The 25,579-nt window shown below is 37.9% G+C and overlaps 2 protein-coding genes across 5 annotated transcripts; one reads left to right on the top strand and one right to left on the bottom strand.

Moving 5' to 3' along the window:
- The first annotated feature begins 1,545 nt into the window (after positions 1–1,545).
- Positions 1,546–17,314, top strand: LOC109207779 (E3 ubiquitin-protein ligase RHF2A-like). 4 transcript variants are annotated; one of them, XM_019370766.1, is made up of 8 exons: positions 1,546–1,688; positions 1,777–1,823; positions 6,955–7,017; positions 7,107–7,215; positions 7,343–7,725; positions 7,862–7,966; positions 8,073–8,415; positions 16,974–17,314. In XM_019370766.1, exons 1-7 carry the CDS (start codon positions 1,557–1,559, stop codon positions 8,377–8,379), a joined length of 1,146 nt encoding a protein of 381 aa, XP_019226311.1. In that variant the 5' UTR covers positions 1,546–1,556; the 3' UTR covers positions 8,380–8,415; positions 16,974–17,314. The 4 variants fall into 4 exon arrangements, with proteins under 4 accessions (XP_019226311.1, XP_019226310.1, XP_019226309.1 ...); XM_019370765.1 differs by having other exon boundaries at positions 7,859–7,966; positions 8,073–8,409; XM_019370764.1 differs by having other exon boundaries at positions 7,859–7,966.
- A 1,394-nt stretch (positions 17,315–18,708) lies between these two features.
- On the bottom strand, positions 18,709–22,673 carry LOC109207778 (DNA-directed RNA polymerase II subunit 4). Its single transcript, XM_019370763.1, has 6 exons — positions 22,503–22,673; positions 21,474–21,582; positions 20,771–20,848; positions 19,907–19,940; positions 19,740–19,808; positions 18,709–18,922 (listed from the first exon to the last, which is right to left on the bottom strand). The coding sequence occupies exons 1-6, from the start codon at positions 22,549–22,551 to the stop codon at positions 18,845–18,847; spliced, it is 417 nt and encodes a 138-aa protein (XP_019226308.1). The 5' UTR covers positions 22,552–22,673; the 3' UTR covers positions 18,709–18,844.
- Between the last annotated feature and the right edge of the window lie 2,906 nt (positions 22,674–25,579).

Below are 25,579 nucleotides of genomic sequence, written 5' to 3'. Positions count from 1 at the left end.
AGTTTGTGTGCAAGAACTAGCTGGGGTTGTTGTGTTCCTTCTTCCGCATCCATGGCTACCCTTTTCTTTGCTATTTCTTGTTTTTTTTTGTTTCACTGTATTTCAGATTATTTCTTGTGGAAGAGTTTATACAAAGTTAATAACCGGGTAAATAGTTTTGGGCGCATGATTAGGAGTAGTAAATAGTTTGGGCCTGGGCATTAAAGGGTAAATAGTTTGGAATTGATGGGTATAAAGTGAGATTTTTTTTCTTTTAAGAAGGGGGAGCATTATGGGGAAAGCAAACGGGTCTGGGTACTGAATCTCGATTGTTTGAAAATAAAACGGGTTAATTTCATGGTTTTCAATTTAGGGATTTTTTCATTCCTATACACTATTGGGAACTTTATTACTCTAAATGTTCATGTTTAGCAAATTACCCTACCTACACAAGTTTTGTTTACAAAATATATACATTCCACCTTAAAAGGCACCCAATCCATTATTTGTGGCTTCAATAAGGGATTTAGTTACACCCTTTCCTTCTTTCTCTCCTCTCTCCCTTCCTCTCTCTCTCTCTCTCTCCTTCTCTCCACATTGCCCCATGAGGCTGTTTGCATAGAGAACCTCTCTCCATGGCTAATGTTGCTTCCTTGCCGAGATAAAGCTGGGCTTTCTGCATTGATGGATAGACCTTCTATCAACAGAGGATTTTATCACTCTCAGAGATTGCATTTGGTCTCGAATGAATTTGATCTAGCCGAAGCAAGTTATGGAATTGTGCTTGAACAGACACTTACCGTTGCTCTTCAACCGGTTACTTTAGGAAGTGGCATGACATCATCTGTTGGCTCAATACGACAGCCAAGTTGGTCATTGAGCTCGTTGTTTGGACGAAAAGTTAGTGGAAGGTGTGTTCTTTCAAATACTAGTAATGTGTATGTCCAATTAGAGCCGAATTTGGTGTCAGAATTGAAGAGTACTTCAGCTATGCAACAACAATCTGATGTTAAGAATTTGATATCTCAAGCTTGGAGTGACATGAGCTTTGAAATATCATACCAGTTAAAAATAATTTTTATAATAATTTTATACAATATGTCTTTTGTATATTTTGTATCTGATTTATACATAGTAAAAACAAATTTCATACAACTAATTATATATTATACAATTTATCTACAACTTATCTTCAATTTTTATACATTATTTCTACCCAGTTAAATACAACTACAATAACATACAACTTAAATACAAATTTTATACAATATTGTTCAACTCTCATATAATACAACTCTTTTATATATATANGAGCTTTTTTCTTCTATTTTTCCCCCCTCTCTATGCTAATGACAATGGTTGCCATGCCGAAGTAATGTGATAGTACTCTGTTGTCTGGATTCTGTATGTGTTTTGTTAGCTTTGAATATGAATTTAGAGGTCTGAAGTGTTCTTTTACTATTTATCGAAAAAAAGGGTTTGGGAGGGGGGTGGGGGTGGGGTCATGTGACTGTTTACTTTCTATTACTTTGTATAATGATGAAGTGTAGTTTCAGTGAGGTTTTATGTTTTGGCAGATGGAGGAGGGCAAGATGTCCGAGAATCATTTGACTTCAGCGGCAGCATTTGTGGAGGGCGGTATTCAGGATGCTTGTGAAGATACTTGCAGCATATGCCTTGAAGCATTTTGTGAAAGTGATCCCTCAACGGTATGTTTTGTTTCGTACTGTCCCTTGTCACTGTGGAATGCACTGAGATGGACTTCATTCCAAATAATCAAATCTTTTTTATGTGTAGGTGACTGGTTGCAAGCATGAGTTTCATCTTCAATGTATTCTTGAATGGTATGATATATTTTGTGCTATTTGATTAATACTTATGTTTGAACTACTTGGTTTTTAGTCGAATGCGGTATCGCATTCTGTAGAAGATAATCAGATCTGGAGATGGGTAGCTGCCTTAGGGTCTGTTTTTTTTTCTAATCTAATTGCTGGAAAGCTGACGTTGCAGCTCTTTGTTAGGACTTTACTGCAACGTGTTTCTCTTTCCATCCTAATTCAGTTAAATAGTGCAGTGACGAAGAGAACAAAGTTTGAATGGGTTGCCATGTCCGAGTATATCAGATGTACTAATAACAGTTTGGAGATAATGAAAAGTGGGTAAAGGTATCATATTAATATATTTTCAAAATAGCTATATAATAATCTGAAACTGTTAAGAGTTTGAATTTTTTGTGTGCAAGTAACAGGACCCACTCCTCAGAGTTGGTTGATACTTGAATGTACATCGAATAAAATGGGATACGTATCAGTAGGTTGCTGAAGTCCCATGATCAGGAACTATACCAAAAACATGTGGAACTTGTAGGACATATTAAAAGACTTTTTTTTCTATTTACTTGCACTGTTGGCGTTAAGAGAGGGCTTGTTTTGATAAATAGGCAAAATCTAGGCTGGCTATACACCACCAGCTTTTATAAATTTGACATTGTCTCAATGTATTATGCGTGAAATTAAATTCTTCAAGTTATTTATGAGAAAGAGGATGTAAAGTATTGTAGGTGCAAGTAAAAATGTTATAGAGCTTTCAAAGTGCTGCATTCTTTAATTTCATTTTTCTTTAATTTTTTTGATGTTGGTGGTGTCCGGGTCCATTTGCTCGCACCTCAATTAATCCACAAAGCAACCTGTCTTGCGCACGGGCACATGTTGTCAAGGTAATCCTGCTCACCAAACATAGAGTGGATGAGCTCATATCTAGTGTTGTAGTTGGGATTTGAATCTGGAATCTCCAGGTTGTTGCTCTCATATCTTAATACTAGGCCACCCCATAGAGATGTTGTTGCTTTATCGCAACTCATAATGAGTTGAGGCTTGCCCAATTTCGCCAAGATTAGAGAGGTCCAATGGACCCCGCAATTACTAAGCCTAACGTCCACATCCAACCACTAGGTGGATATAAGACTTGGCTGTCAACTATGCCATGGTGAGTTTGAGCTTAAAGTCCAGCAGAAGGTTCATTAGTTTATCAAATTCAGATTGTGAGGCCTTTTTACAAAGCAAGTAAATTTATTAACGGGGGAATTTCCCCCATGCTAGTAAACCAAAAAATAGAGAACCTATAATAAAATATGGCTTTTCACAGAGTACACCCAATCTCCCATACAAATTAGGACTCCATGAGTGTACATTAAAAAAAACTAGAAACCATAAGCTATTGCTCATATGTAAAAGATCTATATATAAACTATGAAAGTTCTCCTATTCATGTCCTACTATAGGACCCATATTAGAGCTAGTATAGAAACGCATACCTTGCATCTTCTCTTCCTTCTCCGAAGGTTCAGCTGTGTAGGCTTTTTTCACTTTGTTCGCTGTACTCCATGCCAGGTATCATCCATTGTGTTCTAACCCAATTCAACACTACCCATCTCAACCGCGTGGCAACCTTGTAATGTAACAGTAGGTGGTTAACAGCTTCACGTGAGCAATTGCACATGAAATACCAGCTAATATAACTGCAGTATTTTGAACGTGGTTTCTTCACTACTGTTTTTTCTTTTCAAACTTGCTTTATTTTTTCCCTTTCACCCGAGGGTCTATCGGAAACAGCCTCTCTACGTCACACAAGGTAGGGGAAAGGTCTGTGTATACACTACCTTCCCCAGACCTCACTTGTGGGATTACACTATGTTGTTGTTGTATACCAGCTAATATAAGTAAACCTCTTCTTTCTCATGTTCTCGGCTGTTACATTTGCTTCCCTTGCTGCCAACCTGCCACTTAAGCAAAGAAATACCATTTCTTGGTGCTCTAGATATCCAACCATTAAGTGTGGAAAGATCAATTCTTCCCTTGTGAGCGGCATATGATAATAGGACTTAACCAAGAAGAATCATCTCTTCTTCCCCGCCTCTCCTCGTTCCATCCATGAGTCCCAACTATTTTAAATAAACTGTTTTGTTAAGAATCTCTAATAGGCTTTGGTATTTTATCATCTTCTAATCTTGCAAATTCCTCCTAATTTCAAGATATAGAAAACTTCTTATGTTCCCTGAAGTTGTTGTAATGTATCTCTGTGGATTGGCAATCTATAACCTTAGGGAAGGTGAATCTTAAGGCTTTATCTCCAAACCACCAATTAGACAAATTCTTTTATTACCCTAATTTTGAATGCAATATTGCAGTTGAAATCCTCCCGCTCCTTCATGATGCTCCTCCATAAGCTACATTCAAAGGACAAAAGTGATATTTCTAGTCCTTCACCTGTCCACAATTCCATACTTTAAGCTATCATCTTCCTCAAGTAGGTCTTCTCCTCAGTTTCTAATCTTCACAATCGTTTTTCCAACATGTCTTGTTGAACACACTAAGATCCCCCTTATCAGAAACACTCTAAGGTCTCCTTACCCCAAGTCCTCCTTCCTTTTTCGGGAAGTAACGATCTCCTGGTTGACTAGATGGTGCCTCTTGGTCCTATCTACTGCATTCTATAGAAAATTCCTCTAGAGTCTCAAGTTTTCCAGAATCATTAGTCGGTGCTTGGGTTAGTGGCATGTAGTATGTGGGCATACTGAATAATGTGCTCTTAATTGACATTTCCTTTCCTCCTTCTCCTCTTCTTTTTTTTCCTCGTCCCCCTAGCCCCCTCAAATCTTTTGCTCTCTTAGTCTACCCAAATGTCGTTCATGATTTCCTTATCTTCACTTCTACCCTCTCAAAAAGCTCCCTATTCGACACCCTTATGTTCCCTTTCAGCATTTTGAGTTTCTTTGTTAGTGAGAATGAGGTCCTTAATAACTCGACCAATCCGCCACTCTATCTTCAAAGTTTGCCACTTTTAGTCATTTCTCAAACACGGTGTTCCAGGGTAGGGGTAAAGCTACGTACATCTTACCTACCCTAGACCCACTTGTGGGATATCACTGGGTTTGTTATTGTTGTCATCCAGCATGGTGGATAAGTGGTCCACGATCAACTTAGGCAATGGAACTTGCAACAAATTCGGCCATTCCTTTATGTGGTCGACACAAAGAATTTGTCAAACCTTGACTTGTATGTTGACTCCTCTTACCTTATTCATGTAAACTTAGACCCCGTCAAATGAAGACCAATAACTGGTGGTTATTGATGAATTCCGAGAACCTTTCAATTGTTTGTACATTGTTCTGCACTACCGTTTCCTTCGAAAACCTAATAATATCAAGTCCAGTCACCAACACTTAGAGTGTCTCTCATCTTGCCAAAGTGATCGATAACTCATTTCAAAGTCTCTCCTTAGAACCCTCCCATACCCGCCCAAACTCTCTCTCTCAAAATTCCAGTCTAGCCTACTCTGTGATGCAGGGTAGCTAGTATAAGCTCTTCTTTCCTTACTTCCACGGCCTCTAACTTCCTCACATCCAATAGGAGTAATATGCCTCCCGCACTCTCATTAGGCGGGCAGTGTCATGCTTAACCCACCTTCCGTCGCACTTTTTGCCAATGTGTTCGCCACGAGCTCCACGTCGTCCCCGAAAGCACACTAAGTTTGCCTCCATTCTCATACTCCCACCTTAATGATTGACCCTTTTGTTTGAGTTATTCATCTCCGAGATATGATCTTAACATCAATGAATCACTATTTTTCCTTTACCTCTATGTAACAACCGCTGGTGATTGAACTTGAAAGGGAGTTCGCTATGAAGCTTGTCTTAGGCGAATCCTACTTCTGAACGAGATGGGAAAGTTAAGGGCCATATGAGGACAAGTTTAGGATTCAACCGGTGAGGTGTCTTTTTGGGTACAAGGGAGGCAAATCGTGAGGCCCAAAAGCCTTGAGGTGGCACAAAGGTTTTATGCCAAAGCAAACAATACCTTGGTAGTTGCGCTTGAGACGTTGATAGGCGGTATCAGAGTCGGTACCTCCCTTAGTACGGGGGTGGAGCAAACTGCAGCAAGGACGTTGAATCCCTTAATGAAGTGTAACAGCTCACGGACCGGTTGTTGAACTTCAAAGGAGGTTTGTTGTGAAACTTGCCTTAAGCAAAATTCACATTAGAATGGGAGGGGAAAGTTAGGGGAAATATAAGGGCGAGATCAGGATTCAATCATTGAGGCGCCTTTTGGGTTGTTTTCTCTGGGGGGACAAACCGTGAAGCCTAAAAGCCTTCCAGTTGTTTAGAGGGGTCGAGTCAAAGTGGACAATATCTTGGCAGCTTGGCCTAGATGATATACTTTATCTTCCTCCTTCATTCCCACCCTCCCCTTACCAGGTCCTGAGTTGCTAAAATAGAAGATATGAAAGATAAGAAAACTCTAAATAGGAAGAGCTTATCGCTTCATAAGTCGGTTAAAGCTACTCCCAGAAAATAAACCTTCTACCTTATAGAGAAGTGTGTCCACTCAAACCTGTCAAAAAAGGGGGAAAGAAGTGTACCAACTGTCGACGGTAATGATGACTGTGTCCTTCTTCTTTATATTCATGCAACTTTAAGGTAGTGCTTTTGCTACAGGAGTATGTTTGATGGGTATAGCACGCAGATCTTGTTTAATTTGCCTACCAGCTTTCTTTTTGTATTCATCCGCATATGCTCCTATTAATGTGTTCCTAGAGGAAATTTTCAATGGCAGTCACAAATATACTTCTGTTTCTATCAAACAGTTGAAATTATAGACTATACTATAAGTAGAAAGTTGAAAGCATGTTTAATTTTCTCTCTAGAGATCTAATGCATTTAAGTTGACATTTAAGGTTTATTAAGAAGCAGGTATTAGGAATCTTAATCCATCAAAAAATCAGTTAGCAGGTAAGAGAACTATTAATTTTGAGATGCGGAAGAAGAAGGCTTTTTAACAGTTCGTTATTTCATAAAAATTAGTTGTCGGTGTGTTCCCCCTGATTATATTTTGGTTTTCCTACCAGTGAGACCCAGAAGCATGGATATAACTTTAGCTGGTGTCAATAACATTGTGCATGATAGTTGATGTTTCGCAGGTGTCAGAGAAGTTCTCAATGCCCCATGTGTTGGCAGGCCCTCTCCTTAAAAGATCCCAACAGGTTGCATCCTTATATGTTACATCTCTCGCTCATTTATCTCTTGTATAGTCTTGTTTCCAATGATGTGACCATTGTTCTTGTATTTGCAGCCAAGAATTGCTGGATGCAGTTGAGCACGAGAGAAATATCAGGATGAATCCTCCTCGAAATACCACTATCTTTCACCATCCAACTTTGGGAGATTTTGAATTACAGCATGTTAGCATTCTCCATTGTCCATGACTTCAACTTCTTGGTGGTGTTTACCATCAGTTAGAGACAGAAGATATCATTTCTTTTCTTCTTATTCCTTTTTATTATAATTCATATTTTTAATGTTTTACAGTTACCAGTGAGTGCAACTGATTCAGAACTAGAAGAACGTATCATTCAGCACCTAGCTGCCGCTGCTGCTATGGGAAGGGCCCGCCACCTTGCCAGGAGGGACGGTCAGAGGGGGAGGTCTTCTGCTCAAGGTCGTCCACAGTTTCTGGTATTCTCCACTCACCCAAATTCACCACCTGCTGGCCCCGCTACCTCTCCAACTCTGATGACTGGTGGTGAATCCGCTTCTCCCGCATCGGTTTCTGCTTCGACTTCTCCAATTGTTTCAGTTGGTGAAGGTTCACGGCTATTTACTACGCCTCCTGTTCAAGCCGATCTGGTTTCTGCATCTGGATCAGGATCAAGTGCTGTTATTAATCATCTTGGAACTTCTTCAAACAATAGGTGATTATGATTCTCAAGTTTGGCTTTACAACTGCATTTTTATTTTATTTTTATTTTTGGCTCCCAGCATAGTAAATTATTTGTGTTCAATGAGTTGTGTTTTTTTGCCTATTCGAAATTGCTCGTCTTGTAGAAGGTCTCCTTCACAGTCTTCTCCTAATAATCAAGAGAGAGCTGGACCATCGGATCTTCAGTCTCTTTCAGAATCAATTAAATCTCGATTTGCTGCAATGTCGCTGAGGTAGTAAGATACATTATTTATAGTTCTGTATGAATCCTTTGATATCTCATTTACCAATGCGGACCTGGGTCTTGTTTGATTGATTGTTTTCTTTGCAATCATTAAGGTATAAAGAGTCTATAACTAAGAGCACAAGAGGTTGGAAGGAGAGATTTTTCTCCCGCAACAGTTCAACATCAGATCATGGTGCTGAAGCTCGGCATGAGGTTAATACTGGGACTGCTTTCATACCACATGTGGAACATTCGGAAACTACAGAGGGTAACAGAAATAGTTCTCCCGAATCAAACAGATCTGAAGGCAGTTTACCAGCTCAGCATGCTGACCAGCAGATTTCAGAGATGGGTCGTGATTCTTCTTTGACTGAGGGTAATGGGCAATCCATATGTGCTGCTAGTTCTGGTTCAAACTAAGTTTGGATGAAGCACTCTTAACAAGCCATGGTAATGGTAAGTTTTGTCTTAGCTATCCCATATTTCTGTGTAGAAGCAGAACCTGTCTTTGACCTTCTCTTTTGCTCTATATGCTAATATATGCGTGTGAGCATTTGGAGGGGGGGGGGGGGGCAACTATTTGTAGAATGTGCATGTGAGATTTCATCCGCCATTTAAGATCAACAATAACTGGCATGAAGTAGTTTAGTAGTGCTCCAAAACCAAGAAAACATCCGTCCTTCCCATGATTGGTGATGGCTGATGAGTGGCTCCGAGGCTCTTACATATATGATTTACTCTCGGGAGTCTGAACGTGATGTTACTACATTGTCATGGATATATTTATTAGATTCTTATTGCAAAAAGTAATATGACAACATTGTTTCATAGGGATGGAGTCATTCCATTAATACTATCATGGAGAGCTAGAACGACTGATTCGGGGCTAGAGATACAATGCTTCATAGCTTACATTCTTTAACATTTTTAAAGTTGTGCCACATTGAGATTATAATGGCTCTAGATGGATTATTGAACTTCTACTGTTTCTATTTTTCTCGTTAAGTACTTGCTATAAAAAACAATACAAATTGCACATTGAGCTTTCTACGCATAAGGCGCGTGGACCAAAGGCAATGGTTCTCCATACTTTTTGCGTCCTTGAATTTGTTAATATCTCATAGTTGAAGTTACTTTCCTACTCCAATTTCTTCTTCTTTTTTTTTAAAAAGAAAGATACTTTGTATTCTTTATTTATTAAAAAAAAAAAAGCTATTTTGTATGCTTTATGTATATTATAGATCGATTTCCTGCAAGTTGTTTCTAGGTAATCATTCAACTCTGCAAGTTGTCTCCGGTGGTGGATATCGATTTGCCACTACCAGTTTTTTTAATTTCTATGAAAACACTAGATGAATTACATTTTGATTATATAGCTTCACAGAAGAAATCGTCTTTGAAATGTGTTATAAGCTGCAGAGGTATTAAGCACCTTGCCTAAACTAAATCGGGATACATTGCAATTTATATTGTCAAAGATTCTTAATATATCCTAGTTGCGTACAACATAGAAATTCCAGAACAAGATAAATATTGATGAGAGAAACTTGGGTCCTAATTTTCTGCTGTATGTCTGTTATCATTCATAAGCTTAAACTATATCGATAATTTGTTCCTCCCTGGACACAGCATTTAATGGTTTAATTAGTTAAGAATGTTAGAGTTTAGTGATCAGTTATAAATGTCAAACCTTTTTCAAAGATCTGGCAGCACAATGCAAGTTGCATGAGGTGTTTGTTGTTGTTATTTATCAGGGGGGAAAATTAGGTTTCTGTTTTTGTTGTGACATAGCAATATGCATCAGAATTGAATTGACCATGTTGTTTCTTATATAATCCTTTACTTTGGGTTTAGAAAGGAGAAAGTGAGAGAGACTCTATTTGTAGTGATTAGACTTTAGATTGTGCACGAATGATATGTTAGAGCTCTGATATAACTCTGTTTGTCTTCGTGTTATGTTGTGCTTTGCTAATTGTCCAACGATACAATCTTGGTAATATGTTTGTTTATACATTTAACAAGTTATGTATGGGAGTCCGGAACCCAATTGTTGTTTTTTTGGACTAGTGTAAAAAAAAGAAGTTACCTTTCTATATATAACGTCAAAATACAAGACGCTATACCTTAACGGTAACTTTTGCCGTTAAGGTATAGCGTTTGTATTTGAACGCTATATAGCCTGACGATTGGATTGACATATATAGCGTTCTAAATTTATACGCTATACATATAGCGTACAGAAAAAAGACGCTATAACCAAAAAATTGCTCTTTTCCCCTTTTTTGCCACCCTTTATGATTACTTGCTGACACGGCATGTGTCTGAATTTTCTTTTGGGGATTTGTGAATATTCTCAAATTTTCTGTTTGTGAAAATTACTATAAAGTGGTTGTTAGTTTGATTAAAATCTGTGTACCCATATATTATCCTCCACTTTGTAAAATAAATATATATCACATACTTTACATCAACCAAATATTGTAATTTGTAAATGATCCCAGACAATTATTTTCTAAAAGGTAGACAGATTTTTGTGTAAAATATTTTTTATGAAAGATGTTTTTATCCATACCAAAAACTCTCCTAATATACAAACATCTTTCATAAAAAATATTTTTTATGAAAGATGTTTTTATCCATACCAAAAAAGTGAATCTTATTCACAAAGAGCTTTGCTCGTGAAATCCAACATTATAAAATTTAAGAAAAAGCATATACAGAAACTAAGAGGGAGAAATATATAAATCTATAAACGCTCTGTTTGAATCATGCAAAAATGATTACAATCATTAATCGTGTAGAGAGGGTTTTAAATCGGCTGCTCTGTTCTTCACATTATTAGTTCATGTATCTTTTTTTCTTTTTTTAAAAAAAAAATTCTAATTCTTCTCCTTTCTAGGCAGAAACAAACAAAACAATAAATTTCTAGAATTCTACGGAGATGTGTTGCCTCTCTTGCTAATGCACTTCATTATCCAAAAGGTTGCTTCATCTGTTTGGGGGGTGTGAGAATGCACGGGAGAAAATATATTATTGATGTATTGACATATGTTACAATGAGCCCTATATATATACACACATAACATGTCCTACTCCTAATATATATTGGATTAGGGTTATTTATTTACTCCTATTTACATGACTATTCTAACACTCCCCCTCAAGCTGGTGCATATAAATCATTTGTACCGAGCTTGTTACATATGTAGTTAATACGAGGACCAGTGAGGGACTTGGTGAAACTATCTGCAAGCTGATCATTCGACTTCACAAACTTTGTAGCAATATCTCCCGAGAGTATCTTTTCTCTAACAAAGTGACAGTCAATCTCAATGTGTTTAGTTCTCTCATGGAACACTGGATTTGACGCAATATGAAGAGCAACTTGATTATCACACACAAGTCCCATCTGACTAATCTCACCAAATTTCAACTCCTTGAGCAACTGTTTGATCCAAATTAGCTCACATGTCGCCATAGCCATCGCTCGATATTCTGCTTCTGCACTAGACCGAGCAACCACATTCTGTTTCTTGCTCTTCCAGGACACCAAATTTCCTCCTACCAAGACACAATATCCAGACGTAGAACGTCTATCAGAAGGTGATCCTGCCCAATCAGCATCTGAGTATCCAACGATCTGCTCATGGCCTCGACCCTCAAACAATAAACCTTTGCCTGGAGCTGATTTTATATACCGAAGAATGCGAACAACTGCATCCCAATGACTATCACACGGAGAATCCATAAACTGACTCACAACACTCACAGAAAAGGAAATATCAGGTCTTGTCACTGTAAGGTAATTTAATTTACCAACCAACCGTCTATATCTTGCAGGATCGCTAAGAGGCTCCCCCTGTCCTGGCATAAGTTTAGAATTCGGATCCATCGGAGTGTCAACCGGTCTACAACCTGTCATTCCTGTCTCTTCAAGAATATCTAAGGCATACTTTCGTTGTGAGATCACAACACCTGAGCTAGACTGAGCGACCTCAATACCCAGAAAATACTTTAGTTTGCCCAGATCCTTAGTCTGAAAGTGTTGCAAGAGATGTTGCTTCAATTTAGTAATACCATCCTGGTCATTGCCAGTAATAACAATGTCGTCAACATAGACCACCAGATAAATACAGAGACTCGAGGCAGAATGCCGATAGAATACAGAGTGATCAGCTTCACTCTGAATCATGCCAAATTCTCGAATAACTGTGCTGAACTTACCAAACCAGGCTCGAGGAGACTGCTTTAGACCATAAAGTGACCGACGCAAGCGACATACAAGGCCACGAGACTCCCCCTGAGCAACAACTCCATATAAACTTCATCCTCAAGGTCACCGTGTAAAAAAGCATTCTTAATGTCCAGCTGATAGAGGGGCCAATGGCGAACAGCAGCCATGGATAGAAAAAGGCGGACTGATGCTATCTTAGCCACAGGAGAGAAGGTATCACTGTAATCGAGCCCAAATATCTGAGTATATCCTTTGGCAACAAGACGAGCCTTAAGACGATCAACCTTACCATCCGGACCAACCTTGACTGCATACACCCAACGACAACCAACAGTAGATTTACCTGAAGGAAGAGGGACGAGCTCCCAAGTACCACTCGTATGTAAAGCAGACATCTCGTCAATCATAGCCTGTCGCCATCCTGGATGAGACAATGCTTCACCTGTAGACTTAGGGATGGAAACAGAGGACAAAGAAGATAGAAAAGCATAATAGGGTGATGACAAACGATGATAACTCAAACCGACATAATGGGGATTAGGATTAAGGGTGGCCCGTATACCTTTCCGAAGTGCAATCGGTTGATTAAGAGGAGACAAGTCCGCAGTATTAGCAGGGTCAGGTGCAGGACGTGAATCAGCTGGACCCGATGCTGGGTGCGGACGACGATGATATGTCAAAAGTGGTGTTCCTGTGGCAGGGAGTCTAGGAGGAGCCACACTAGACTCCTCAACGGCTGGAATGGATAAGTCTTCTATAGCGGAAGGTGAAGGAGGAGCTATAGGAGACTCGGGGTAAGACTTCTGTGGCGGAAGGTGAAGGAGGAGCTATAGTAGACTCCTTAAAGGTCGGTATAGGTAAGACCTCAGATATATCAAGGGGGTCAGAAAGGTCAGAAGAGATAAAGAAAGGTTTAGACTCAAAAAATGTGACGTCAGATGACATAAAGTACCTACGAAGATCAAGTGAGTAACAACGATATCCCTTCTGAACACGAGAATAACCAAGGAAGACACACTTGAGAGCACGAGGAGCTAACTTATCTTTCCCAGGGGCTAGGTTATGAACGAAACAAGTGCTCCAAAAAACACGAGGGGGAACAGAGTATACGGGTGATTGGGAAAACAATACTGCATACGGTATCTGATTCTGGATGGGAGAGGAAGGCATCCGATTAACTAAATAACATGCTGTGAGAACTGCATCGCCCCAAAAACGCAGCGGAACATGAGATTCAATGAGAAGTGTGCGAGCAGTCTCAATGATGTGCCTATTCTTTCTCTCTGCAACCCCATTTTGCTGAGGGGTATAAGGACAAGAGGTCTGATGAATAATTCCTTGAGAAGTCATAAACTGCTGAAATTGAGAGGATAAATATTCTAAGGCATTATCAGCGCGAAAAGTGCGAATAGAAACACCAAATTGATTTTTAATTTCAGCACAAAAATTCTGGAATATAGAAAACAACTCAGAACGATCTTTCATTAAGAAAATCCAAGTACATCTTGAATGATCATCAATAAAACTAACAAAATAACGAAATCCCAAGGTTGAACTGACTCTACTAGGACCCCATATATCAGAGTGAACTAAAGAAAAAATAGACTCTGCGTGACTCTCAATACTACGAGGATAGGAGGCTCGGGTATGTTTCCCGAGCTGACATGACTCACACTCTAATGTGGATAAACTAGACAAACCAGGCACCATCTTCTGAAGCTTGGATAAGCTTGGATGTCCTAAACGTCTATGAATTAGGTCCGGAGGATCTGTAACTAGACATGCCTTGGAGGATTTTAGGGAGTTAAGGTAGTAAAGCCCTTCTGATTCAAGTCCTGTTCCAATCGTTTGCCCTGTACTGCGGTCCTGCATAATAAAAGAATCATCAATAAAATATATACCACAATGGAGGGCACGAGTCAAACGACTAACAGATGCAAGATTAAAAGGACAGCCAGGGACATAGAGAACGGAATCTAGAGTGACAGAGGGTAGGGGATTCGTTTGTCCAACTCCTTTTGCTTTGGTTTGAGACCCATTGGCTAAAGTAACAGTGGGAAGAGACTGTGAATACGCAATATTTGACAAAAGTGATTTATTACCAGAGATATGATCAGAAGCGGCTGAGTCCACAACCCATTGTCCGGGAGGACTAGACTGGGAAACACAAGCAAAAGAATTACCAGCAACAGAAGTATTAGTCTGAGCAACAGAAGCTACTTGTGGAGATGTCTTCTTACTTGCTCGATACTGAAGGAACTCATTATACTCCCCTTCAGATAAAGAAAATCCCTGGTTACCTGTAGTCTCAGTCTGAGCAACATAAGCATTTTTGGTTGGGCGGCCATGTAAAGAATGGCATACATCACGAGTGTGTCCAAGTTTATGACAATAAGAGCACTTGGGTCTAGATCTTCCAAAACGACCTCCTCCTCGTCTATTCTCCATAGTATGAGATGCCCGATTGTCCACTGATTGGGATACGAGGACAGAGGAGTCAATTGTCTGTGATGAGCTCACTGGGTGACTAGGTACTGCAGCAAGGCGAAGTAATCGAGAGAATAATTCATCAACTGTGGGGACGGTTGGACTAGCCAAAATCTGGTCACGTACTGAATCAAGGTCATTAGGGAGTCCAGCGAGTGTAAGAACTAGAAACTATCTTCTGTCGTTGCTCTTGTTGTTTTTCAATACTAGCAGAAACTGGCATCAACGTCTCAAATTCTTCCATGACTGTCTGAACTTGTCCCAAGTAAGTAGACATATCTAATTCCTGTTTCTTCAAGCTTGTCATTCGCGATATTACATCATAGAAACGAGATATGTCATTAGTGTATAGATTACGAGCCTTTTCCCAAACTAAATAACATGTCTGGAATGGACGGAAAAAGGGCATCAACTTGGAATCAATAGATCGCCACAGGATACTACATAACTGAGCATCGACCTTCTCCCACTGTGTTTTGGCCTTTTCATCACCTTCGCTAGCCTTTTTTGTTAAATGATCTTGAACTCCTTGACCTTTACACCACAACTCGACAGATGAAGCCCAATCTAAGTAGTTTGAACCTCCCATTAAAGGTTCTGAGGTAATCATAACACCGGAACTGCCAGAACCCGGGTTTCTAGACCCGAAAGCATCGACTCCCAAAGACATGGTTGGATTATCACCAAATAACAAAAAGAATCAACTGAAAATTCTCTGAAACAGATGAAGAAAACACTGTGTTTGCCGGAAGAGTACTGTAGCTGCCGGAAAAATCAGTGTAGTCGCCGGAAAAACTCAAAGTGGTCGGAATTGAAAAATAAAATTATGGGTAGGCTTGGAATTTGAGGGCGATCCAACTGCCCTGAAGGAACTTCGTCAAAAAATGGCCGGAAAGTGGTGCACGCGCCGGCGCGTGGGCTCACGCGCGTGAGCTTCTGGTGGCGCGTGGAGGCGCGTGGGGTACTGTTTGCCGGAGATTTTTTGTGGGGTTTGGTCGCCGGACAGTGGCGACTCTTGTGGTAGTGTTGGATTTTGCACAACACTGACAGAGACAAAGCAGACGCAAACAGGCTTGAAAAAGTCGCCGGAAAAAGGGTTCCGGTGACTGATTTCTCTTCCCGGAATCGCTGGAATTTATGCACAGCGATAAACCTCTCACAATTGCTCTGATACCATGTGAGAATGCACGGGAGAAAATATATTATTGATGTATTGACATATGTTACAATGAGCCCTATATATATACACACATAACATGTCCTACTCCTAATATATATTGGATTAGGGTTATTTATTTACTCCTATTTACATGACTATTCTAACAGGGGGAAAGTGAGTTGTCTTGTCAACTTCCTTGGTTATAGCGTTTTTTTTTCTGTACGCTATATGTATAGCGTATAAATCTAGAACGCTATATATGTCAGTCCAATCGTCAGGCTATATAACGTTCAAATACAAGACGCTATACCTTAACGGCAAAAGTTACCGTTAAGGTATAGCGTCTTGTATTTTGACGTTATATATAGAAAGGTAACTTTTTTTTTTACACTTATTAATGTACTTTGAGTCCAAAAAAACAACAATTGGGTTCCGGGTCCTTATGTATGGGGTCCTTTTGATACATATTTAACGCACGTACTATCTAGGTGTATGTATCTTGTCTACTGGTACAATATTTTTTGATAGGTCGACTATTCATTGATTCGCTAATTAGCTTTTGAAAGATGTGTTTGGTAAAATAGGCTGCTTTTAAAGTCGGAATAAATTGTACTATAGTAATACAGAGCAGATGGCTGTTTGTTGGCATCTTGTCAGGATTAACTAGTGGTTTTAGCTTGCTTTTGACGGGTAGCTAGTTCTATCATAAGTTGATAGAAAGGCGAAAAACAATAATTTTAGGTAATTTCGAGGTCAGAGTGTCAAAACTTGGTTATTTGATGATTACGAAGAATCTCTACAAGGCTTCTCATGAAAGCATATGCTGCCATAAACCAATAGTCATTGAGAACAGCAGCACTCTTCCACCTTAGGATATTAAGTACTTGTGCCGAAAAACCTAGTTCGTAAGGTCTAGAAGGTATGAACATGAAGCTTTTGGGCCTTGGCTTGTTGTAGGCATCCTCCAAAGAATACACCAGAATTCCCATATATCACTTGGCAAGTGTTGCCAGAGCTCTTCCTTAATTTCTTTTCTGTCCATGTCGTTCTTAATTATAATAATATATTCATTGAGTAATATTTTGTTTGTTAACCTGTATCAGTTTGATCTTACAAAAGATTTTGTGCTTGCAGATGGATAACCCTTGTCAACATCAGCACTGCTGTGAAAGATCATCAGAAACTGTAGTTTGCTGCAAAAGAATAAGAGGGATGGACATCTTTATTTGGGTCAGACTAGTGTATATGATTATATATTATGTAAATTGGTCTAAATTTGAAAATTATTTACAAATGTCTCCTCTCTTTCATGTTAGGTTAGCTACTATGTAACATTTTTTTTCTGACGGCAGAATGAGTTAGACGTTTTGTTGAGTCTATTTTAACATCGAGTAGCTGTTGCACATTCATACTGCATGTTAATCGACGTTTAGCTTGTTAGTTTGACAATCATATTATCATCTTGGTGCCTTGCTTGATTGGTCTTTTGCTGTGCGATTTCCTATTACGTTTTAGAGTGCTTTTCAGTCGGGGAGTTCATATTTTTTGTCACCTTATCTAGTTAAACTAGTGAGGGAGGTCGGACCATTTTTTTTAGTAATGCTTTTCTGAGTTTGATTCATGTTTGCTCATTTTGTTCCTTCGTGCTGTTATTCCTGACCATTGTGCAAGAAAAATATATAATTGGCGCGGGCGCGGGCGCGGGGGAATTACCTAGAAATTTTCGTACTTCCGTTCTTTTCTTTTTCAGTAGGCATTTAGCAGCGTCACGACTTTCCATTTTACATGTCACTTCATATACCCATCTTTCCTCATCAGTCTTTGAACTGTTTAGAAATTTTCCCAATAAACGACTTCTAGCCTGTTTGGCCAAAAGTGCTTTTTTTTTTTTTTGCCGCGAAAACTTGAGGTGTTTGGCCAAGCTTTTAGAAGGAAAAAAAGTGCTTTTGAGGAGAAGCAGAAGCAGTTTTGGAGAAGCAGAAAAAAGTAGCTTCTCTCCAAAAGCACTTTTTTGAGAAGCACTTTTGAGAAAAATACACTTAGAAGCGGTTTTTTAAAGCTTGGCCAAACACTAATTGCTGCTCAAAAGTGCTTTTCAAACTAATTAGCCAAACACAAACTGCTTCTCACCAAAAGTATTTTTGAAAAAAAGCACTTCTCAAAATAAGCTGATTTTTGCAGCTTGGCCAAACGGGCTATTCATCACTTTGAGGACGTAAAGCTTTTACTTCCATTATGCATAAAAACGTTTAGAATATTAAGTTCAAACAAAGACGGCAACATCACAAAAAAGCATTAGACAGCGTTGTTCACTGTCACGGTTGAAATCCAAAACAAGCAGACAAAAATTAAGACTTAAGAAAGCTAACTGCAAGAATAACTGACTAAGCCGTGCCATAGTCATGCCATAAGGGGTCATTTTCCAAACAGGACGGGGCCAAGCCTCTTTACCGATACCAACGGGAAGCGGGAATTAGACCAATAGGGCAGCTCTCCGCCTGTCGTTATAATTTCATAACGCAAGAAAGATCAATTCGCGCGGGAGAGGGGGTCCCACCCATCATCTAGATTCAAAGTCAAGGTCTTGTTCGGATATTGATCGTAGCGTCACTTCCTTCATTGGATGGATTCAGGCTTGCTTGTCAATAGAGAAAGGTAGACTTCTTTTCTCTATACTAGTAAGAGAGATTGAACCTGCAAGCGCTAACCTAACAGAAAAAAACCTCCTCTAGGGAAATGGCCCCGATGCGTGTAATAGAGAATAGGCATGCTTGGCTTACTTAAATCTGCGTTGGGCATGGGATTGCCTACCTATCTAGTTAGCGGTGGTTTTACCAATGTAGAAATTTGGTTGAAAAAGACGCAGGTATAGACCACATAATCTTCTCTTTCTTCGGTAGTTATATTTTTCCAACAACATTGAGTCCTGGAGACTTGGTAGCAGTACTTGCACAATTCGCAGAAATATTTACAGACCTGAAATGCAGATATAAATCAAAATGACACTACTCAAACTTCTTTATCAGGGAGAGATCATTCAGCATTTTCTCGATTGCCTCCTCATCAAGCGTGCGACCTCTATTCTGCAACCAATGAAGGAAGTTCATCAGCCCAAGTCTACTGAGATAATACAAGTATTGAACAAATGATACCAGCTTATAAACACACAAGCCAAGAAAAAGAACTGTACTGAACAGAACTCCAGGAAGTTACACATGAACTGTCAAACTAGAGTTGCATGGTAGGTACTGCAGATTCTAGGATATTTTAAAAGAGACCAATAATGTAATGATATGATCTCCAATAATGCATCTGACCTAATGCAGCACTATGGCACAATTCACTTCCACCAGACCCATGGTGGATAATATTCTCTTCTTTGGGGGTGGGGTGGGATTTTATGAAGATTCATGGATAATAATTTCCCCCTGTGCTTGTCCCGTTTTTTAAGTTGCACACTTAAAACTTTGCGGTGTCCCTTAACTACCATGTAATAAGAACTGAAACTTGAGTCAAGCTTAACACTCAAAAGAAATACTCAAAAAACACTTGGTTCATTTGGTTGATAAGCTTTAACCAAACTCGATACATACTCTTGTTTCAAGTCGTTCGTTATATCACAGTCAATTTATAAAATTGTACTCTGACAACTTGACTAAACTTCAAAGCATTTCTTAAGGGACTCAGTGAAGGTAGAAACTTGAGTAAATTTTATACGCAACAGTGGCAACACTCTCCTCATAAATGGATCAAATGTAAAGCACAAAGATAAGAAAACATAGGGTTTAACATGTACAATAATTTAGGGACACAAGACCAGCAAGAATAAGTAGTTGACTGTAGGAAATCTATGTGTCTTCTTTCTGCAATTGACCATGATTACCAAGGTAAATTAGGTACCTTTATAGATGGGACCATGGCAATAGCTTCCTCAACGGTTTCTGGACAAAGATTCCCCAGGACGCAGAGCTGCCAATGTACAACATTTAATAATTGCAGCTTCCCATAAAGGTATAAACAATAAAAAAAAAGATAGATGTATAAATAAGATGTAGACAAATGCTAACCTCGAATTCAGCAAGCTGATATCTGCTAAGGATTCTAAAAGCAAGTTAAGATCCACATTTTATAAGAAAGTTGTGTCAATTGTTTTTCAAAACGAAAAGCACAAAAAGGTGACAGGGTCCATGGAACTGGAAATGAAAAGCGAGAAGTGAAGCACAAAGTTTTACAATACCAAAAATATATTAATTTTGTACTATAATAATCAAACTGTAATGAAAATGATTAATCTCAGCATTCGATAAGCAAGAATGACACTATGAATCCAACTCCTCAAAGTTGAAATCTAAAGAACCGGCCATTTTTTTCTCCTGTGAAGTGATAACCCCTTGCTTCACATTGCTTTAATAACAGTGGTAGTATTTGAAAATCCCAATGATATTCTTTTGCCAGGGAATGATACCCTGGCATTTCAAAATGTCAAACCATAAAAAGCTCTGCATGAAAGGATTTGATAGAAACATCTTATTTCTTAGGGTTGAGGATCTATAGAAATGATCTCCTTGGCTTGACCAGTCCAAGTATACTTGCTAAAAGAGGTTATACCACAATATGCAGCTCTATGTGCTTCCTTGCCTTAATTCTTTCCTTTACTCTCTCTCACTTTTGATAAATTCAAGAACGTCACTTTTCATTATATATTCTTCATATACACCCACTGTAAATATGTTAATCTACATCTCCAGGTATAATTAGAGAGAGACTATGATGCATATACTTCTTAGTCACTAATTATTTTCCCAAACTTTTCATATACTAAAACACTCATATCACTTGAGACCAAAGTGTGCCATATACATGTAGTGTCTGCAGCATATGCAAAAAGGAATGCAGATAATTTCTTTGTATGCACCATATTTGGAGGATACTCTCGAACTTGTCTAACAGCATCAGGATTCTTGTACCGGCTGAAACGCTTCACATACTGCAGTGACTTCTCAAACACTCTGAAAGACAAATAATTTTAGTGAGAACACTTCAAAACCAAGCACCCACTACATGCTCAAACAAAATATCTAACGGTCAAAAACAGGATATAGTTGATTTTCAAAGAGAAGAAAAATGAACATAGCACACCACATCATGAAATAGATTTTCTAAAGTAGGAGAAAAGGTACTTCCTTTTTTGTATATCTGTCTGTTACATGTATTTATCCTCAAATGTACATACGTACATAATAAAAACTTCCAAAGCTGTCAAAGAGGAATCTCTTGAAACAAAAGAAGTGAGAAAAACAAACGCCAGTAGATCCTCCCTTTTTCGGTTGGCCACCTATTCCCCATAGTTGCCAACTTATTCCACCATTTCCTCAAATTTACATTATTAGGACAGACAGCCCGGATTAAACGAACAACTCTATTATCTATATGGACATAAGAAAAACGTCAATTCAACAATGTTTTACCATTCATAAGTTCTTTAACCGCTGCAAATTCTAAAAAAGATTATCAAAACTAAAAAGATGTAACTTACAGAATAGAGCAAAAAATCCAAAAACAAAGTATTATTCAGTGGGCAGCTCAAAGATCCACAAGAAAAGGGAAATGAAATGTTTGAGTTCATATTCTTACTGGGAAACTTGATTGCTCGGATCATCAGACATCTGCTGAATCTGCTCATACTTGTGTTCAAGAATCAAAGAAACTTCAGAGTTCATTAGACACTTGGCCTTCAAAAACTCTGAAACCAAAGTAACATAAAACATCAAGCTCCACCTACTTATAGCATGTAAGCATCAACATAACAAGAAGGAAAGAACCTATCACTTCAAAGAGACACCAACTAACCCAAATACCAGAGACAACTAATTGGGAAGTGACTAGTATTTTCATTTTTAGTTTTGCAAAATAAAGAATACCCATAAATCATTTACTTCCCTTCAACTTTTGCAGTGAACAAGACCATACACACGGCACACACACACAACACACACGTATAAGTACTACATACACACAAAAAATATGTGTGTATCTATATATTTTGAACAGTGTGTGTGTGCGCGCGTACACTCGGACTTTGTGTGCACACACACACATACCCTTTTGCGACTAGAGGCGGAGCCAAGGGTTGAAATTTACGAGTTCTGAACTTGCGACTGAACCCACAGCTCGTCTTAGTTTCCGAGTTCGCAATTAAATATTTACATATATTTATGGACTTCCTCCTACAAATACAGGGTCTACACAAAAGCTACTAGGTTCACCCGAACGCGCAGCGGATACTCTAGCTCCGCCCCTGTAATTGCGACCAAGTAAAACCTAAAAGGGGAGAGGGGAATTCTTTTTATTTTCCTAAAATTTGGATTGCATTAAGAAAATAGTTCCATGGATTGGCAACTATCTTCATGTGGATTCTCCAAATCAACACTTCTGCAAACTCCATCAAAATCCATTGATAGCAAAAGCATAACATATTTTTCCACTTCCTTGCACTAAAATTAAACAATTTAAAGACAAATCAGTCTAATTTTCTCATCAAATTCAGTTATTTAGGAATCGACTGGCCCAAGGACTACAAAGTAACAAATAAAATTCGAGGGTTTGGGAAAAAGTAAAGAAAGTCAAACGGCTGAACAGAAAAGGAAATTTAATAAGAATTACCGTCGCCAATTTTGAGTTCGGCTGCATTTTCTTCTTCTTCCAAAGACATGTTGAGAGTACGACGACACAATTACACAAAACCTCGCAGCAAATGTGGAACCCTTTAAAGGCAAGAGGTAGAGGTTTTAGGGAAAAAGAGTTTTTGAATATTGTGTGAAATATAACTGTGCATAATTTGGTAAACTAGTCCATAGTACCCGTATTAATATATAAAATATTAAAAAAATTCATAAATAATATTATTAAATAATATATTTGCATTATAAAATAAAAATTAAATAAAAATATAAGTTCTTGAAAATAATTAATGTTGATCTTATTAATTAGTTAGCTCAATCAAGGAATAAATCATGTCCCGCAAATTTGATGTATGAGTTTTATAATCAAAGCCATCAAGATAAATAAATCTTTTGTTTGTTTGATGTTCTTTTAACGTAAATGTTTCAATATTGTCTTAATATAAATTTAATTATGTTTCATTCAAAATATATTCGAGTTTTAGTTAAGTAATATTTCGATTCCCTGGTATAAATAGTAAGAAAAACAAATAAGGAAAAGTAACGTGGAATACTCATAAATATAAGGATTGGGCAAAAGTACCATGAATTAAATTATATGATTACGTTTGATAGACATGAACATCTCAATGTCCAAGACAAAAAGAACGAGGGGAAGAATCGACGAGGCGAGTGTTCTCGAAGAGAAAATCGTGATGGAAAAAGCGTGAGGAGAATTATAGATCAAATAAGGATTGAATCTATAATAAAGTTATTATTGATTTTATGTCTTATAGAATGTAAGATTTTTTACCTAGTTCAAGTAAGAAAATATTTTATAACCTAAATTTTAGTTGATTCAAAATACTAAATGTTAGGAATATATTTTAAATTACAGTTTTGTCCAATGTGAAATCTGTTTTTAAAGGGTAAAAAAAGGCGAATGACATTTCGCTAAGGGCCTTCATGCTTTTAATATAGTATAGATAGATATACAGTTAGCATAGTGAAATCCAACTTTTTTGGTATTTTGGTATTTCTTATTCAGTATTTTGATATTTGATATGGTATTTGGTTTAAGTTTTACTAAAATGATTTGGTATTACATGTGCAATTTAAGTATCTTTCAAAAAAGAAAGAATTCCCTTGTCACTTGGCCTAACAGCCCAACCGAAAATGGCCCAGATTTGAAGCTCTTACCCTATTTAACCTATATTGTATATAACTTGAAAGAAATTTTTCAGCCTTTAGCCCATTATTAAAGACACACTTTTAGGGATTTTATTATTTTCTTCTTTCTTCATTCCCAGCACACTAAATTCTCTCTCACCGCCTCTCGCTTCTTTCTTTCTAACCCACATAGATCCATCATCCTCTCTTTACCTAGCCCCCGCTATTCCCCTCCCCTACCCCCTACGCAGTTCTGCCATCAATGGCTCGAAGAAGGATAATTGATTATAATATAAGTATAAAATTAAAATTTTACTTTTATTTATTCTCTTAGTTCAGCAATTAACTCTAAGCAAGTAACAAGATATTTTGGGTGATTAAATTTACTTTTTTATGTACCGTTTCTCTATGGGTTGATACTTGTTGGTTTTGGATAAAGATTTTGTCAACAAACATTTTTATCTTTATATTTTTGAGTACTTTAATTAAGAATATAACAGTCTATGACTCTATGCACTAGTTAGTATTCAAACTAAATAAACAGAAGTTACCTAACCGAGGGAGAAATATCGAACCACACCGGTTTAAAGTAGGTACGATGTTGGTATAATATTTTAAGAAATCGAATATAAAAAATACCGAACCGAAATATTTAAATACCGTATTGTATTAACCGATAAAAACCCGAAGTTTGAAATGTAATAAAAAAGAACGGGAAGGTTTTCTTACAAATTAATGAACTAGGAAAGAAAAGAATAATCTTACTATAAGAAATAAATATATGCTACATCTATCTTCTTTTCGTCATTTTTTGGCAGTGTTAGGGTCAGTTTACACCCACCTCAACAGTGGATAGCTGCTTCCTCCGATCATCGCTAGCACTAAAAATTCTGTTCACATCAGATAAATCATATTAGTATTTTTTATTTTGCTGAGATTTCTAAATATTACTCTATCCGTATAAGGAGTGAAGTATGAAGAGATTATTCTTTAACTATAATATTTTTAAATATTTTAATTATAAGAGGACTGATAGCATAGTACTTTTTATATTATTTTAAATATGAAATTTCTTTTAAAAAGAAAACTATATAAATTATTGTTAGGGGAATACATATACGCTCCTTAAACTTGCTCAATATTTTAACCTAGCTACTTCAATTAAGCCTTGTACCTATTAGATACTTCAACCTCATTCAATGTGTATCTATTATTAGATACATAGCTGAGAATCTCTCATAGATATTAAGGTGCGTGAATTTCAAACTCAGTGACTTGGAAAAAATGACAATTTAGAACGTGACACATGGAAAATCAACTTCAAAAAAATCTTTTCCACAAAAAAAGTTCAGAAATTCTTTCCCCTCAAACCCCTTCCTCCCCGTCATCTTCTTTGTCTCGACCCGGTTTTTTCACCCTCGGGAGTCGTGATGGCGCCTACTAATATGAGCTAGGCAAGCCAATCATTTGAACAATTTAACTTTTTACCCATTTTATATTCTTTAACATTTACGAAGATATAACATTTAACAGCAGAATTTAACATAAGCGGAAGAAAAACAATAAGCTATCTGAGCATGAATATCTAATACAACTGTTTGAGTCTCGACTACCCAGAACTGGTGTCACAGTTGTTGGGTTTTGGATGTATTTAATTAATATATTAAATACTTAAAAGAGGGTGAATGGGAAATGGAGGGAAATGAAATTTTTGAGTGAAATTTTAAGTTTTCCCCCTTGGCAAATGGGCATTGTCCCATATTGGAAGAGGAAGAGGTTTTTTATGGGTATATAAGTAATTGCTCTTCTTCTAGCTCTTAAAGAGTTGAGAAGAAGGCAAGCATCGCGCCGTCGTCGTCGTCATCGTCGCTCGGCTCGGCTTCGGCTTCGGCTTCGGCTTCGGTCAAATGA

The sequence above is a fragment of the Nicotiana attenuata genome, unplaced genomic scaffold, assembly GCF_001879085.1.
Source record: "Nicotiana attenuata strain UT unplaced genomic scaffold, NIATTr2, whole genome shotgun sequence".
Lineage (NCBI taxonomy): Eukaryota > Viridiplantae > Streptophyta > Magnoliopsida > Solanales > Solanaceae > Nicotiana > Nicotiana attenuata.
Note: the sequence above shows the minus strand (reverse complement) of the source record. Positions and strands in the feature narration are given on the sequence as shown.